The sequence below is a fragment of the Hemitrygon akajei genome, chromosome 3, assembly GCF_048418815.1.
Source record: "Hemitrygon akajei chromosome 3, sHemAka1.3, whole genome shotgun sequence".
In the NCBI taxonomy this organism is placed as follows: Eukaryota; Metazoa; Chordata; class Chondrichthyes; order Myliobatiformes; family Dasyatidae; genus Hemitrygon; species Hemitrygon akajei.
The window spans coordinates 200,637,276-200,653,813 of record NC_133126.1 but is presented as its reverse complement, the minus strand read 5'-3'; the positions used below and the strand labels follow the sequence as shown (position 1 = coordinate 200,653,813).

Here is a 16,538-nt window from a genome sequence, read left to right as displayed (position 1 = left end):
ATCCACGTGGAGCTCTGTCACAGGAAAGCAGCATCCATCATCAGGGACGCCACCATCCAGGCCCTGCTCTCTTCTCACTGCTGCCATCGAGCAGAAGGTACAGGAGCCTTAGGTTCCACATCAGCAGGTTGAGGAACAGATATTACCCCTCAGCCATGAGGCTCTTCAACCAGAGGGGATAACTTCACTCACCCCAGCTCCAAACTGATTCTACAACCTATGGACTCACTTTCCAGGACTCTTCTGTAGATTGGTTGCTTGTCAGTTTTTCATCAATTCTATTCTATTTCTTTATTTTCCTGCAAATCCCTGCGGGGGAATGAATCTGAAAGTAGAGCATGGTGACACTGCAGCCCAGTTGTGAAACAGCTTTTCTACTTTAAAATTTTCCAAAACGGGTTTCCTGTCATTGTCGGATACGGCAGACAACTGCCAACGTATGCTCTTTAATAATAAATTGACCTTGTCTTTGATTTGAATAAATATTTGTGTATAAAATTGGTTCACGAGGGGGCTCCAGTGAAGCTTGAAAGTGCATCAGCTACTCCTGGGTCCTCGCACACACCTTGTTATGCAAGCAATAGGAATGTTCGCTGAATGATAGGATCTCAGTCCAGGACAGTGGAGCCTAATTACAGATAACAGCAAAGGGAGATAAAGAATTCTCTAACAACAACCTCTGTCTCAACGTCAGCAAGACCAAGGAGCTGATTATTGACTTCAGGAGGAGGAAACAAGAGGTCCATTTGGCAGTAGTCATCAGGGATCAGAGTCGGTAACTTTAAATTCATCTGTGTTATGGTTTCGGAGGACCTGTCCTGAGCTCAACACAAATGAAGAAAGCATAGCAACACCTCTACTTCCTTCGGAGTTTGCAAAGATTCGGCATTACATCAAAAACTTTGACAAACTTCTACAGAAGTTCAGTGGAGAGCATACTGATTGACTGGATGATGGCCTGGTACGGCCCTTGAATGGAAAATCCTACAAAAAGTAGTGGATATGGCCCAGATGATTGTTGGTAAAGCCCTTCCCACTGCTGAGCACATCTGCAAGAAGTGTTGTTGCAGGAAAGCAGCGTCCATCATCAGGGACCACCACTACCCAGCATATGCTCTCATCTAACTGGTGCCATCAGGAAAAAGGAACTGAAGCCTCAGGACTCACACACCAGGCTCAGGAAGTTATTATTCCTCAACCATCAGGCTCTTGAACCAGAGGGAATTACTTCACTCAACTACACCTGCCCCATCACTGAACCACTCCCACAACCTACGGACTCACTTTCAAGAAGTCTTCATTTCAGTTCTTGATACTTATTGCTTTCTAATTTAATATTATTTCTTTCTTTTTGTACCTGCACAGTTTGCCTTTTGCACACAGATTGAAAACCCAAGTTGGTGCTGTCTTTCATTGAATCTAGAATCTCAGGGTTACATATGGTGATGTACATGTCCTTGCATAATACATTTACTTGGGACTTTGAAAAACTGTAACTCAGCTCTTAATACCAAATGAACAACTTTCACCTTTAAAAACATAACACGTCTCATTCTACCGAGGAGTGGTTGAGAGTGTGCTGACCTTTTGCATCACAACCTGGTACTCCAGCTGCAGTGCTGCTGACAAAAAAGCCTTGCAGAGGGTGGTTAGGGGAGCAGAGAAGGTTATTGGGGTCTCCCTACCTTCTGTCCAAGACCTCTTTCAGAGTCGATGCCTCCAGAAGACATGGTACATCATTAAATACCCCTCACACCCTCTCCATGAACTGTTTGTTCTTCTGCCATCAGGTAAACGTTACAGGAGCATCAAAACTAAAACCACAAGGCTACTAAACAGCTTCCTCCCACAGGCAGTCAGACTGCTAAATAGCTGCTCTACCTGACTCTGCTTTGGACACTTTTAACTTGTTTTTAACTGACATGTGGCAGTTGTGTTTTACTATTTATTGTTGTGTTTATTATTTAGTGTTGCGTTTGTTATGTTATGATTGCACTGCTCCTGGGAAACGCTGTCTCATTCTGCCCTGCAGAACTGATGTATGGTTAGAATGACAATAAAGTTTTTGAATCTTGATGTTAGGATTCATTTTGAGAGGACTAGAATATAAAAGTAAAGATGAGGCTTTAGAAGGCCTTGTTCAGACTGCTCTTGGAGAATTGTGAGTGGGTTTGGGTGTCTTATCTGGGAGAAGATGTTCGAGAAGAAGGCAGGAGAATGAGGTTGGCAGAGCAGTCTAATGGCCTAATTCTGCTCCTATGCCTTATGGTCATATCGTCTTATGGATCTATCAAACCATCAAACAGAAATTGAAACAGGCCCCTCAGGGGACTGTTTTACAGGTGGGTGTGGAGAAGAGTCTTCCAATGGATTAAAGATTAGCTTTGTTTGTAACACGCACATCAAAACAAACAGAGTAATCTGTTGCTTGCTTCAAAGCTCAGCACAGTCTGAGGATGTGCTGGTGTAAACCCACAAGTGTCACCATGCCTCCAGCGCCAACCCAGCATGCCCACAGCAAAAAGGAGAGCATGTTCTGGGTGGTGGGGGGGGGGGGGTCCATGATGACGGAGACTGCTTTCCCATGGCTACACTCAGTGTAGATATGGTTAAAGATGGGGATGACTTTACCCGTGATGGAGTGGGGCATATCCATTACTTCTTGTAAGATTTTCCAGTCAAGGGCATTGGAAATACCACACATCTATAGAAGTTTGTCAAAGTCTTAGAGGTCATGCCAAATTTTCACAACTTCTATGAAAGTAGAGGTGCTGACGTGCTTCCTTTGTCATGGTACTTCCATGCTGGACCCAGGGCAGATCCTCTGAAATGATAACACTGAGGATTTAAAGTTGCTGTCACTCTCCAACGCTGATCCCTGATCAGGACTGGCTCATGGACCTTTGGCTTCCTCCTCCTAAAGTCAATAATGTCCACTCAGCAGATTTTCAATCTTGCTCCTGTATGTTGAGTTGTCACCACCTTTGATTCGGCCTATGACAGTGGTATCATCAGCAAACTTAAATATGGCATTGGAGCGGTGCTTAGCCCTCATAGTCATCAGTGGAAGGTGAGTAAAGCAGGGGGCTATGCGCACAGCCCTGTGGTGCACCGGTGCTGATGGAGATCGTGGAGGAGAAGTTGTTGTTAATCCAAACTGACTGAGGTCTGCAAGTGAGGAAATTGAGGATCCAATTGCAGGAGGTATGCAGGCCTATTGAATAGTTCTGAGGGTTGATAGTATTGTCATCAATGAAGATGCATGCACCATCACTGTACAGACGTTCCAGGTTTGAGTGAAGAGCTGCTGATCTGTTGTGAAGTAGGCAAATTGAAGTGGGCCCAAGTCGCTTGTCAAGCAGGAGATGATATGTTTCATCACCAACCTCTCAAAACACTTCATCATTGTGGATATAAGTGCTGCTGAACGACAGTCATTAAGGCAGGATACCACGCTCTTCTTGGGCGTGAAGCCTGTTTGAAATGGGTCTGTACCTCAGTAGGTGGTGAAAGATATTAGTGAACACTGCAGCCAGTTGATCAGCAAGATCTGTACCTAGCCAGGTACCCATCTGGACCGTATGCTTTCTGTGGGTTCACCCTCCTGAAGGATGCTCTGTCGTTGGCCTCAGAGACTAAATAACAGGGTCGTCGGGGGCTGTGGCAGTTTGAGAATGTGCCTCCACATTTTGATGGTAAAAGCGAGTGTAACAGGCATTGAGCTCATCTGGAAGTGACCCTTGTCACTTGGCTTCACTTTGTTTGAGTTGATGGCATCCAAGCCCTGCCACAGCTGTCGAGCATCCTTCAGTGATTCAAGTTCGGTCCAAAATTGCCACTTCACACGTGAGACAGATGCTGCCTGATCGGCTGAGTTCCTCCACTCCATCAATACCTCTTATCATCTTGTACACCTCTATCAAGTCACCTCTCATCCTCCGTCGCTCCAAAGAGAAAAGCCTGATCTTTCTCATAAGACACGCTCTCTAATCCGGTCAGCATCCTGGTAAATCTGCTCTGCATCCTTTTCTAAAGATAAATTCAGTCTCCCAATCTACCCTGTTATTCCTCTTGCATAGTATTTGCACTCTCTCTGTATCTACAACACAACATCCTGCAATGTTTTCTTTGAACAACCTTGATTACTTACGTATGGAGTGCAGTCAGAAACATTGCAGCTTACCTCAGAAACACACAAAATGCTGGAGGAACTCAGCAGGTCAGGCAGCATCTGTGGAAGTGAACAAACAGTCAATGATTTGGGCCGAGACCCTTCCTCAGGAATGTTTATTCATTTCCACTGATGCTGCCTGACTTGCTGTGTTCTTCCACCATTGTGTGTGTGTGTGTGTGTGTGTGTGTGTGTGTGTGTGTGTGTGTGTGTGTGTGTGTGTGTGTGTGTGTGTGTGTGTGTGTGTGTGTGTGTGTGAGAGAGAGAGTGTGTGAGTGTGTGTGTGTGTGTGTGTGTGTGTGTGTGTGTGTGTGTGTGTGTGTGTGTGTGTGTGTGTGTGTGTGTGTGTTGCTCTGGATTCCCAGCATCTGCAGAATCTCTTGTGTTTGTCATTCTCTGTATCTCAGGAGAGTGACAACACTATGCAATACCAATAACACGTGGGCACACAGGAGACTGTGGACGAGGGAGTAGGGGACAACACGTAAATGCTGGAGTTAAGCTCACATGTAGGGTCTCGACCTTAAACATCGACAGATCACTTTCTCCGTCGATCCTACCTGGCCCGCTGAGTTCTTCCAGCATTTTGAGTGTTCCTTCACATTCCAGCATCTGCAGTCTTCTGTGTCTCAACGCATAAAAGGCATTTGAACAGCTGCATAACAGAATTGGACTTGATTTATTGGTGGGGCGACACAGTAGTGTAACGGTTAATGTAATCCTACTGCAGTGCCAGCGATCTGGGTTCAACTCTGCTGCTGTCTAGAAGAGGGTTGTCTATTCTCCCTTTGAACTATATGGGTTTCCTCCGGAAGCTCCGGTTTCCTCCCATATTCCAAAGACATAAGGGGTACCAAGGTGCCAGGGGAGCATGGTGGTTAGCATGACGCCATATCACGTGGGGTGTCAGAGTTCAGAGTTCAATTCTCTTGCCCTCTGTAAGCAGTTCGTGCATTCTCCATGTCAACCACTTGTGTCTCCTTCAGGCGCTATGCATTCCTCCAACACATCGAACACGTACCGGCTAGAAGTTTAATTGGTCATCGTGATTTGTCCTGTGATTGGGCTCCGGTTAAAGGGGGGTGGCTGGGCAGCACAGCTTGTGGGGTCAGAGGGGCCTGTTCTGCATCGTAACTCTAAATAAATTAAATTCAGTTGGTCAGATGGGTGTAGTGGGTGGTGTGGGTTCATTGTGCTGGAAGGGACCTGTTACTGTGCTTCATTTCAAATAAAAATATTATTGTCACACTGTTTTGAGGGATAAGGGCAAAATTCAGGCAAATGGGAGCACCTCAGGTGAACAGCTTGGTTGGTTTGGATGAGCTGGGCTGTAGGACGTCCGTCCATGTTGTTTGACTCCTTAAGCCTCTCATGGCCAGGGTGGTGGTGGCGACAAGCTCCCACTACCCATTAAATGCTCCTAATGGCATGGATCCCGAATTGCCTCTGACAACCAAGTCCAGCTCCTGGCCTTCACATGAGGCTTAGCTACTAAGTCCAGCGGAACTGTTTCTATTGACAGGAGAAAGGGCAAAGACCTTAAAACCAATTGCTTCAAGCAGATGAGGTTCGTCAGCGATAGTTGGCAGCTCATCTAGGAGAAGGAAAACTCTGATCTCAAACTTCTCCTGCCTTTGAACCACACCCAGTCACGGTGAAGGCCTCAGGAGTAAATGCTGAGGAAGAATCCGGAGCTGGAGTTCCTAAGGCAATCTTACGTTGGGTTCAACGCTGATTGGCAACTCCAGCAACGCTGCTGGCGCTGAACTATATTGGTGTTCAGTCTCTGCCGTTCCTTTGGATTCATCACCTACATGGAGAGTGGGAGCCTGCTACGTGGGCAACAGCTCGCTCTCAGTATTGTACTGCCCCTGGCTTGCGTATGACAGAGAGGATGCAACATCCATTGTTGACTCCAACGAACAGAGGGCCTCAGAATCTCTGACTTTTATACTTTTATCTGCATTGTACACACAGCTGATGTATTTATGTAGACGTACAGTCACTAGTGATCGGAGTGAGGTGCTGTGTCTAACTGCGTGGATTAAGCATCTCACATTATTCCAAACAATCAGAAAGGGTCAGGTTGACCGCTACCCCTCTTCCACCTGACCTTCAGTGTGGCCGGAGCAGCCAGTGTACCACGCTTACATGGAGTGTGGGAGCCTGCAGCTCCTGTTTGGAATATGCTCCTGATGTATTGGCACCCAGTGTGGAGTGGAGGTGGGGTGGGTCGCTCGGGGGATCTACCGGTGGGCTTGCTCCTGGCCCTGGCCAAGACGACCACTCATGGGTCCAGGCGGCGGGCAGTTGAGGGCTCTAACCAAGCCTGCCCCTCTTCCAGGGTAACCTTCATGCCCGGGTGTCCGTAGACAGTGGGTGATATACAGTAACCACATTTTAATTTGATATTGTTAACAGTGTGTTAAATCCTTGATGTTTGTACTTTGTGTATTTCCAAGTTCAAGTTCAGTTTATTGTCACTCAACCGTATACGTGTACACCCAAGCAAAACAATGCACATACGACTCACACACAACACATAAAGTAACGTTACCCCACATAAATTAACAATTAATTAATGACAAACGCTAAAAAGTAAACAGCATAACACTACTGGTGCTTTATACATGATGAGACCTGGCAGGGAGTTCAGTATCTCACAGCCTGGGGGAAGAAGCTGTTTCCCATCCTAACGGTCCTTGTCCTAATGCTACGGTACCTCCTGCCTGAGGGTAGGGGTCTAGGAGATTGCTGGATGGACGGGAGGGATCATTGACAATGTTGAGGACCCTGTGGACACAGCGCTCTGGACAAATACCTCTAATGGGTGGATTCTGTGAGTGAATAAACCATTGTAGTTTTGTTACAAAAAGGGAATTAGGAACAAAAGACCATGAGACATAGATGCAGAATTAAACCATTTGGCCCATTGAGTCTGTTCCGCCATTCGATCATGGCTGATTTATGATCCCTCTCGACCCCATTCTCCTGCCTTCTCCCCGTAACCTTTGACACCCATCAACCCGTGCTTTAAATATACCCAATGATTTTGCATCCTCAGCTGGCTGTGGCAGTGAATTCCGCAGATTAACCACTCTCTGGCTAAAGAAATTCTTTCTTATCTCTGTTCTAAATGGGTGTCCCTCAATTCTGAGGCTGTGTGCTCTGGTCCTGAACTTCGTGCCTGCCTGTAAGGAGGCAGACCTCAATGTTACACATAATACAGATCCTCTGATAATAAATGCACTTTGAACTTCGATCCTGGACCCTACCAATATAGGAAACATCCTCTCAGAATCCACTCTGTCTATGCCTTTCAATATTCAGTAGGTTTCACTGTGACTTCCCCTCATTCCTCTAAACTACAGCAAGTACAGGCCCAGAGCCCAAACACGCCTCATCTGCTAACCCTTTCATTCCCAAAGTGATTCTTATGAACCTCCTCTAGACCCTCTCCAACACCAGCACATCTTTACTACTTGGATAAGGGGCCCAAAACTGCTAGCAAAACTCCAAATGTGATCTGACTTATAAAACCTCAGCATCACATCCTTGTTTTTATATTCTCATCCTTTGAAATTGAAAGCTAACATTGCGTTCCCCTTCCTCACCACCGACTCAACCTGCCAAGTTTGGTAGGCAGGCACAGAACAGGCAATCCCAGGACAAGAGGCAGCCTCAGGGGAACAGAAACGAACAGAGGGGAAGTTGTTTTAAATCTGGCCAGATTTCACAAACTCTGCATGATGTAATGTACAAAAACAGACATTGAGCCTTTGGAGACGGTACAAGGAAAAAAACAGACTTCCCAGAAGGAGAAAAAGAATTCCCAGAACCATGTCAATTCCTATCCCCATTCCCATTCTGACATGTTGCTCCACGGTCTCCTGTTCTGCCACGATGAGGCCATTCTTGTGTTGGAGGAGCAACACCTCATATTCCATCTTGGTAGCCTCCAATCTAATGGCGTGAACATCAATTTCACCCACTTCCCACTTCTTCATTTTACCACTGTGGGCTCTTACCTCTTCTCCTCACCTACCCTGGTGTACCCCCACCCTCCCTTTCTCGCATGACACACTCGCATCTCCTATCAGATGCCTTCTTCAGCCACTTACATCTATCACCTCCCAGCTTCTTACTTCATTCCCTCTCTCCCTCGCACTTGGCTTCACCTATCACCTGCCACCTCATGCTCCTACCCCTTTGCCACCTTCTTATTCTGGTGTTTTTCCCCCTTCCTGATGAAGGGTCTTGGCCCAAAATGTTGACTTTTGATTCTTTTCCATGGATGCTGCCTGACCTGTTGAGTTCCTCCAGCATTTTGTGAGTGTTGTTCCAGATTTTCAGCCTCTGCAGAATTGGGAAACCGCTTCACTCTTAAGAAGGACAGAGTTGGGATGGGCAGTGGGATCAGAGCTCTGGAAAGGAGGAGTGGGGGTGACGTTGCTGCACTGGGTCGAGAGGCTCAGTATGTCTCAGAAGGAAACGAGGAGGGCAACTTGATAAAGGGTGAACTCATTGAAAGGTCATGTTAGAGGGAACATGGAGAGGATGTTTCCTATAATGGGGGAGAGTAAGACGAGGGCACAGCCTCAGCATTGAAGGACGTCCATTTAGGACAGAGATGAGGAGGAAGTTCTTCAGCCAGAGGGTGGTGAATCTGTGGAATTCATTACCACAGAGAAGCCGTGGAGGCCAAGTTATTGGGTACATTTAAAGCAGAGATTGATAGGTTATTGATCAGTCGGGGTGTCCAGTTTATGGGGAGAAAACAGGATAACTGGGTTGAGAGGGATAATAAATGAGCCATGATGGAAAGGCAGGGCAGATTCAATGGGCCAAATGTCCTAATTCTACACCCATGTCTTATGGTCTTTAAGATGGTGGCACACGGATATGGGGATGATTGCAATGATGGGGAACAAAGGAACTTAGGAGCTATAACTTAAAGACAGAACCTAGCATTGATATAGAATTTATCATCTGTCTCTAACTATCCCATGAGAAGGTGGGGGTGAGCCATCTTCCTTGAGCTGCTGCACTCCTTCTGTGGAACATGCTCTTCGGGAGGGTTTAGACCCACTGACAGTGAAAGAACAGCTAAATATTCCCCAGTCAGGTTGGGCGGGTGAGCTTGAAGGGGAACCTGCAGGTGGTGGTGTTCCCCCTGTGTCTCCTGCCTCTCTCACAGCTGGAAGTCTTTTAGAGATGACCATCGCGGATATCTTCAAAAGTCAGAGCCTCGAGAAGGGAGCATAAATCACTAAGGACCTTCACCAACCAGGACATGCCCACTTTTCACTGCTATCATCAGGGAGGAGGTTTGGTATGTGATGTACACAGAGAGAACTCTAACAGGCTGTATCACCACCGGGTTTGGAGGCCCCAAGGCACAGGATTGGAAAAGGAGTGAGTGGGACTGTATCCCTGTCTCCACGCCCCCATCCCCTCCCACTGGGGCTTTCATGTTTGACTGTTTACAATCGCAGTGGATTTAATTTGGCTTTTTTTGACACCGATCAATAGAAAAAGACTTTTTTCGTGTCAAAGTGAAAATAATTTCTACAAAGAAACTGGTACCGTACACCAGTGTCACACAGTGACGGACCCCTCCCCACCGGTACCGTACCCCGGACAGACCCGTTCCCCCCGGTACCGTACCCTGGTGTTAGACAGTAACAGACCCATCCCCACCGGTACCGTACCCCGGTGTTACACAGCGACGGACCTGTCCCCACCGGTACCGTACCCCGGTGTTACACAGTGACGGACCCATCCCCACCGGTACCGTACCCCAGACAGACCCGTCCCCACCGGTACCGTACCCCGGTGTTATACAGTGACGGACCTGTCCCCACCGGTACCGTACCCCGGTGTTACACAGTGACGGACTCGTCCCCACCGGTACCGTACCCCGGTGTTACACAGCGACGGACCCGTCCCCACCGGTACCGTACTCCGGTGTTACACAGCGACGGACCCGTCCCCACTGGTACCGTACCCCGGTGTTATACAGTGACAGACCCGTCCCCACCGGTACGGTACGGTACCGTGCTGATGTCACTGCAGACTGAAGAGCCTTTTCTCTTGCTCTGCTGTACCTATCTGTGTTCCTGGTGAGTGAAGGCAACAGGACTTGGCAGGTAGAATATAATGTAGGAAAATTCCCTCAGCATTACCTGTAGGCTTTCAGTATCCGATCCACAATGGCATCACCAATCTCGTTAAAGACGTTCTTATTGTCAGCACAGCTGATGAAGAATTGGTTCTGGGGAGAATGGAAGAGAACTTTCAATGAGTATGTTGTTACTGTGAGCCCTTCTTGCCCTCAGCCCTTCATTCCGAGTCTTCACTCCCTCAGCCCTTCATACCGTGAACCCTTCATACCCAAGCCCCTCATTCCCTGATCCCTTCACTCCTTGAGCCCTACATTCCCTCAGCCCCTCATTCCCCAAGCCCTTCATTCTCTGTGAGCCCTTCACTCACCGAGCCCTTCCTTCCCCGAACTCCTCATTCCCTGTGAGCCCTTCATTCTCTGTGAGCCCTTCACTCACCGAGCCCTTCCTTCCCCGAACTCCTCATTCCCTGTGAGCCCTTCATTCTCTGTGAGCCCTTCACTCACCGAGCCCTTCCTTCCCCGAACTCCTCATTCCCTGTGAGCCCTTCATTCTCCAAGCCCTTCATTCCCAGGAGCCCCTCAAACCCTGGGCCCTTCATTCCCCTAGACTCCTGGACCTTCACTCCCCTAGACCTTCATTCCCTGAGCTCCTCATTCCCCGAGCTCCTCATTCCCCAGGCGAAAATGCCAGAATAAAGTAGTGGGTGGAGGGGAAGGAGGAAAGCTCAAATGTGAAAGGTGAAACCAAGTGTATGGGAACAGTATCCCTCCTTTCCTCCCTACACATTCTTATCCTGGCATCTTCTTCCTGAGTTTGCAGTCTTAATGAGGGGTCTTGGCCCAAAACATTCATTTCTATAGATGCTGTCTGACCTGATAGAGTAGATAGTCAGTTGGAATGTCTAAAATCAGAGGGCATTCATTTAAGGTGATGGGGTAATTTCAAAGGAGATGTGAGAGGCAACTTTTCTTATTACACAGAGAGCGGTGGGGGCCTGGAATGTGCTGCCTGTGGTGGTGGTGACAGAGATCCAGTCCTGTGCAAAAGTCTTCAGCATACATACAGTGGCATGCAAAAGTTTGGGCACCCCTGGTCAAAATTTCTGTTACTGTGAGTAGCTAGGCAAGTAAAAGATGACCTGATTTCCAAAAAGCATAAAGTTAAAGATGACACATTCCTTTAATATTTCAAGCAAGATTACTTTTTTATCTCCATTTTTTCCAGTTTCAAAATAACAAAGATGGAAAAGGATCCAAAGCAAAAGTTTGGGCACCCTGCATGGTCAGTACTTAGTAACACCCCCTTTGGCAAGTCTCACACCTTCTAAATGCTTTCTGTAGCCATCTCAGAGACTTTCAATTCTTGTTTGGGGTATTTTCCTTGCAAAAGGCTTCTAGTTCTGTGAGATTCTTGGGCCAACGTGCATGCACTGCTCTTTTGAGGTCTATCCACAGATTTTCGATGATGTTTAGGTTGGGGGACTGTGAGGTCCATGGCATAACCTTCAGGTTGCACTTCTTGATGTAGTCCATTGTGGATTTTGAGGTGTGTTTAGGATCATTATCCTGTTGTAGAAGCCATCCTCTTTTCATCTTCAGCTTTTTTACAGACGGTGTGATGTTTGCTTCCAGAATTTGCTGGTATTTAATTGAATTCATTCTTCCCTCTACCAGGGAAATGTTCCCTGTGCCACTGGCTGCAACACAAGCCCAAAGCATGATCGATCCACCCTCATGCTTAACAGTTGGAGAGGTGTTCTTTTCATGAAATTCTGTACCGTTTTTTCTCCAAACATACCTTTGCTCACTGCGGCCAAAATGTTCTATTTTAATTTCATCAGTCCACAGGACTTGTTTCCAAAATGCATCAGGCTTGTTTAGACGTCCTTTTGCAAACTTCTGATGCTGAATTTTGTGGTGAGGACACAGGAAAGGTTTTCTTCTGATGACTCTTCCATGAATTGTGCAGGTGTCGCTGCTCAGTAGAACAGTGCACCACCACTCCAGTGTCTAATAAATCTTCCTGAAGGTCTTTTGCAGTCAAACGGGGGTTTTGATTTGCCTTTCTAACAATCCTACGAGCAGTTCTCTCGGAAAAGTTTTCTGAACCTCAACTTGACCTTCACCGTTCCTGTTAACTGCCATTTCTTAATTACATTACGAACTGAGGAAACAGCTACCTGAAAACACTTTGCTATCTTCTTATAGCCTTCTCCTGCTTTGTGGGCATCATTTATTTTAATTTTCAGAGTGCTAGGCAGCTGCTTCGAGGAGCCCATGACTGCTGATTGTTGGGACAAGGCCTGAGGAGTTAGGGTATTTATAAAGCTTTGAAAGTTGTATCACCTGGCCTTTCCTAACAGTGATTGTGAACAAGTCATAGCCCTAACAAGCTAATTAAGGTCTGAGACCTTGGTAAAGGTTATCTGAGAGCTCAAATCTCTTGGGGTGCCCAAACTTTTGCATGGTGCTCCTTTCCTTTTTATCATTCTAAAATTGTACAAAACAAAAATAATACACTAATCTTGCTTTAAATCTTGAAAAGAATGTGTCATCTTTAACTTTATGACTTTTGGAGATCAGTTCATCTTCTACTCACTTAACTATTCACAGTAACAGAAATTTTGACAGGGGTGCCCAAAGTTTTGAATGCCATTGTACTGTAGTAATTTTATGTATTACAGTGTACTGCTGCCGAAAAAAAACAAATGTCATGACATACGTGAGTGATGATAAACCTAATTCTGATATCGGTCTCTATTGTGGACTGAGAATGGGAAGAGGGCAGGGAGAAAGGAATCATTGTTGGGAAAAGAGGAAGGGAGCGGAAAGGGAGCGGTGAACACCAGAGAGACATTCTGTAATGATCAATAAACCAATAGTTTGGAATCAAATGACTTTGCCTGGCATTCCTGGCACTCCTCCTCTGCCACCTGTCCCACACCCCTTCTCCGGCGCTCCACCCTCCCCATTCCCAACATCCTTTGCTCCTGCCAGACTGACAAACTTGTCTACTCCACGTTGACCAGTACAGTACTGTGCAAAACTGTTAGGCATCCTAGCTACAGATACATATACCTAAAACTTTTGTATAGTACTGTAAATCTGAAGGCACATAAGGTTTGGCATCTATCAAGGGAAATTGACAGTCAACATTTTGAGCTAAGACCCATCACCAGGACATACTGGTTAGCAGGTTGATTGGTCATTGTAAATTGTCCTGGGATTAAATAGGTGATTTGCTGGGTGATGCGGCTCGTAGGGCCAGAAGGACATGTCCCACGGTGTATCTCCAAGTAAATAAATGAATAATTCTCCCACCCTCCTTTAGGATGTGTTGGGGATAGGAACAGTTTGACATGTTCAGCCCACAATATTATGTCAAACCAATTAAATTAGTAATCAAATGGCCAACTAAACTAATCCCTTCTGCCTACACAATGTCCATATCCTTCCATTTCCCTCACATTTATGTGCCTATCTGAACATCTCCTAAAAGCCTCTAATGCATCTGCCTCTACCACCGCTCCAGACACCCACCACTCTCTGAGTGAAAAGACTTATCCTCACATCTCCTTTGAAATTACCCCCTTTACTGCATGTCCTCTGGTATTGGAGGTTTCAACGTCTGGGAAAAAGATGCTGTCTGTCTGTCTATGCCTCTCATAATCTTACAAACCTATTAGATCTCCTTTTTGCTTCTGCCACTCCAGGAAAAAGAACACAAGTTTGTCCAACTTCTCATCACAACACGTGCTCTCTAATCCAGAGAGAAACCTGCTAAACCCCTTCTGCACCCTTGCAAAGCCTTGAAATCCTTTCTATAATGGAGTGGCCAGAACTGTACGCAATATTCCAGATTTGTCTTCATAGCTATCTGTAAGGAAACGACTCTCAAGCTTGTATAAAGATACTTTGATTATAAATGTACTCTGACTTTGAGATGTGTCTGCTGATGACGGAGGGTGATTGGTGGAGACGTGTGCTGCCATTCCATACCTCTATGTAGATGTAGTGTTTGCTGTTCTGAATCACGTTAACGTAAGCTTTGTGAATGGATTCTTCGTGATATTTGATCCCACATGACCAGTCTGCAGCTGATCTCAACACCTGGGAAACAAAGAGAGGTGTGAGTGGATCGAGGTCAGTAAGGGAGAGAAACAGATTGCCAGCATCCAACTTCTTTGACATTCTACTGTCAGACAGGAGAGTAATACACAACGACAGAATTGGCTGCCCCCAGCACATCCTCAGACTGTGTTGGATATTGACACTAATGATACACAGGAACAGGCCCTTTGGCCCATCTAGTCCATGCTGAAACCATTTAAACTGCCTACTCCCACCGACCAGCACCAGGACCACAGCCCTCCATATCCCTACCATCCTTGTACCTATCCAACCTTCAGTTAAACACTGAAATCGAGCTCGCATGCACCACTTGCACTGGCAGCTCGTTCCAAACTCTCATGATCCTCTGAATAAGGAAGTTTCCCCTCATGTTCCCCTTAACCTTTTCAACTTTCACCCTTAACCCATGACCTCTAGTTGTAGTCACATCCAACCTCAGTGGAAAAAAAACACATCATGTATCGATATGGAAAAGAGCAGAACTTTATCGCCATTGCTCAAGTGGACAAGACTGTGGTGCTGCTCCAGTCCGTGCAGAGCAGATGTATACAACGCCTGTGGTACGGCTTAATTAAAAGGATATTTGAGAAATAAAGATGAACTTTTATCCATCAAAAGTAACAGGTTAAAAAAGAGACCAGATTATTCCCTGCTCTCACCAGAACCCAATATAAGTGCAGCAAGATGTCATTTCCTGGAAACTTCATCCCTCCTCTAACAAAGAGCCACGCACGTTTGCCTTCCCAATCACGTACTGAACCAGTTTCTCGGGTGCCGTTCACTCAGCTCCCTCTTAAAACCATCACCTCTCACTGTTTCTATATTTTACCGGTGGATGAACTGCCAGTTATCCCACATTATCTTCCATCTGCCAGGTCTTCGCCCACTCACCCAAGCTGTCCGTACCCAACAAAGCCACACTGCAACCTCCTCACAGCCCACACTCACACTGAAAACAACAGGAAACTTGGAAACATTACACAGCACAGGCTGGCTTAGCCACACCGCTAATGCAGAGCTGTCCCAGAGCACTGTGCCCTTACGCTCTACAGCGACAGACCTGTCCTCATTTCTACTGCACCCTGGTGTTCTACAGTGACAGACCTGTCCCCACCGGTACCGTACCCCGGTGTTACACAGTGACAGACCTGTCCCCACCGGTACCGTACCCCGGTGTTACACAGTGACAGACCTGTCCCCACCGGTACCGTACCCCGGTGTTATACAGTGACAGACCCGTCCCCACCGGTACCGTAACCCGGTGTTATACAGTGACAGACCTATCCCCACCGGTACTGTACCCCAGTGTTATAAACATTCCCACCAGTACTGTTTCCCAGTGTTGTACTGTGAGAGTTCTATCCCCACTAGCCCTGTACCCAGTGTTATACAGTGACAGACCTGTCCCCACCGGTACCGTACCCCAGTGTTACACAGTGACACAGTGACAGACACGTCCCCACCGGTACCGTACCCCGGTGTTACACAGTGACAGACCCGTCCCCACCGGTACCGTACCCCGGTGTCACACAGTGACAGACCCGTCCCCAGTGGTACCATACCCCAGTGTTAGACAGCAACGGACCCGTCCCCACCGGTACCGTACCCCGGTGATACACAGCAACAGAACCGTCCCCACCGGTACCGTACCCCGGTGTTGTACAGTGACAGACCCGTCCCCACCGGTACCGTACTCCAGTGTTATACAGTGACAGACCCGTCCCCACCGGTACCATACCCCGGTGTCACACAGTGACAGACCCGTCCCCAGCGGTACCATACCCCAGTGTTAGACAGCAACAGAACCGTCCCCACCGGTACCGTACCCCGGTGTTACACAGTGACAGACCCGTCCCCACCGGTACCATACCCCAGTGTTAGACAGCAACAGACCCGTCCCCACCGGTACCGTACCCCGGTGTTATACAGTGACAGACCTGTCCCCACCGGTACCGTACCCCAGTGTTACACAGTGACACAGTGACAGACACGTCCCCACCGGTACCGTACCCCGGTGTTACACAGTGACAGACCCGTCCCCACCGGTACCGTACCCCGGTGTCACACAGTGACAGACCCGTCCCCAGTGGTACCATACCCCAGTGTTAGACA

At 47.2% G+C, this 16,538-nt stretch overlaps 1 protein-coding gene across 4 annotated transcripts in view; it reads right to left on the bottom strand.

Moving 5' to 3' along the window:
* Window positions 1-16,538, bottom strand: part of LOC140725789 (phospholipase D1-like) — a 228,636-nt gene that overhangs the window by 23,694 nt on the left and 188,404 nt on the right. For all 4 annotated transcript variants that reach the window (XM_073041705.1, XM_073041706.1, XM_073041704.1 and 1 more), the window contains 2 exons: window positions 14,295-14,405; window positions 10,357-10,445 (listed from right to left, as the gene is read on the bottom strand). In XM_073041705.1, coding sequence (XP_072897806.1) covers window positions 10,357-10,445; window positions 14,295-14,405 — 200 coding nt within the window. The remainder of the gene's footprint in view (window positions 1-10,356; window positions 10,446-14,294; window positions 14,406-16,538) is intronic.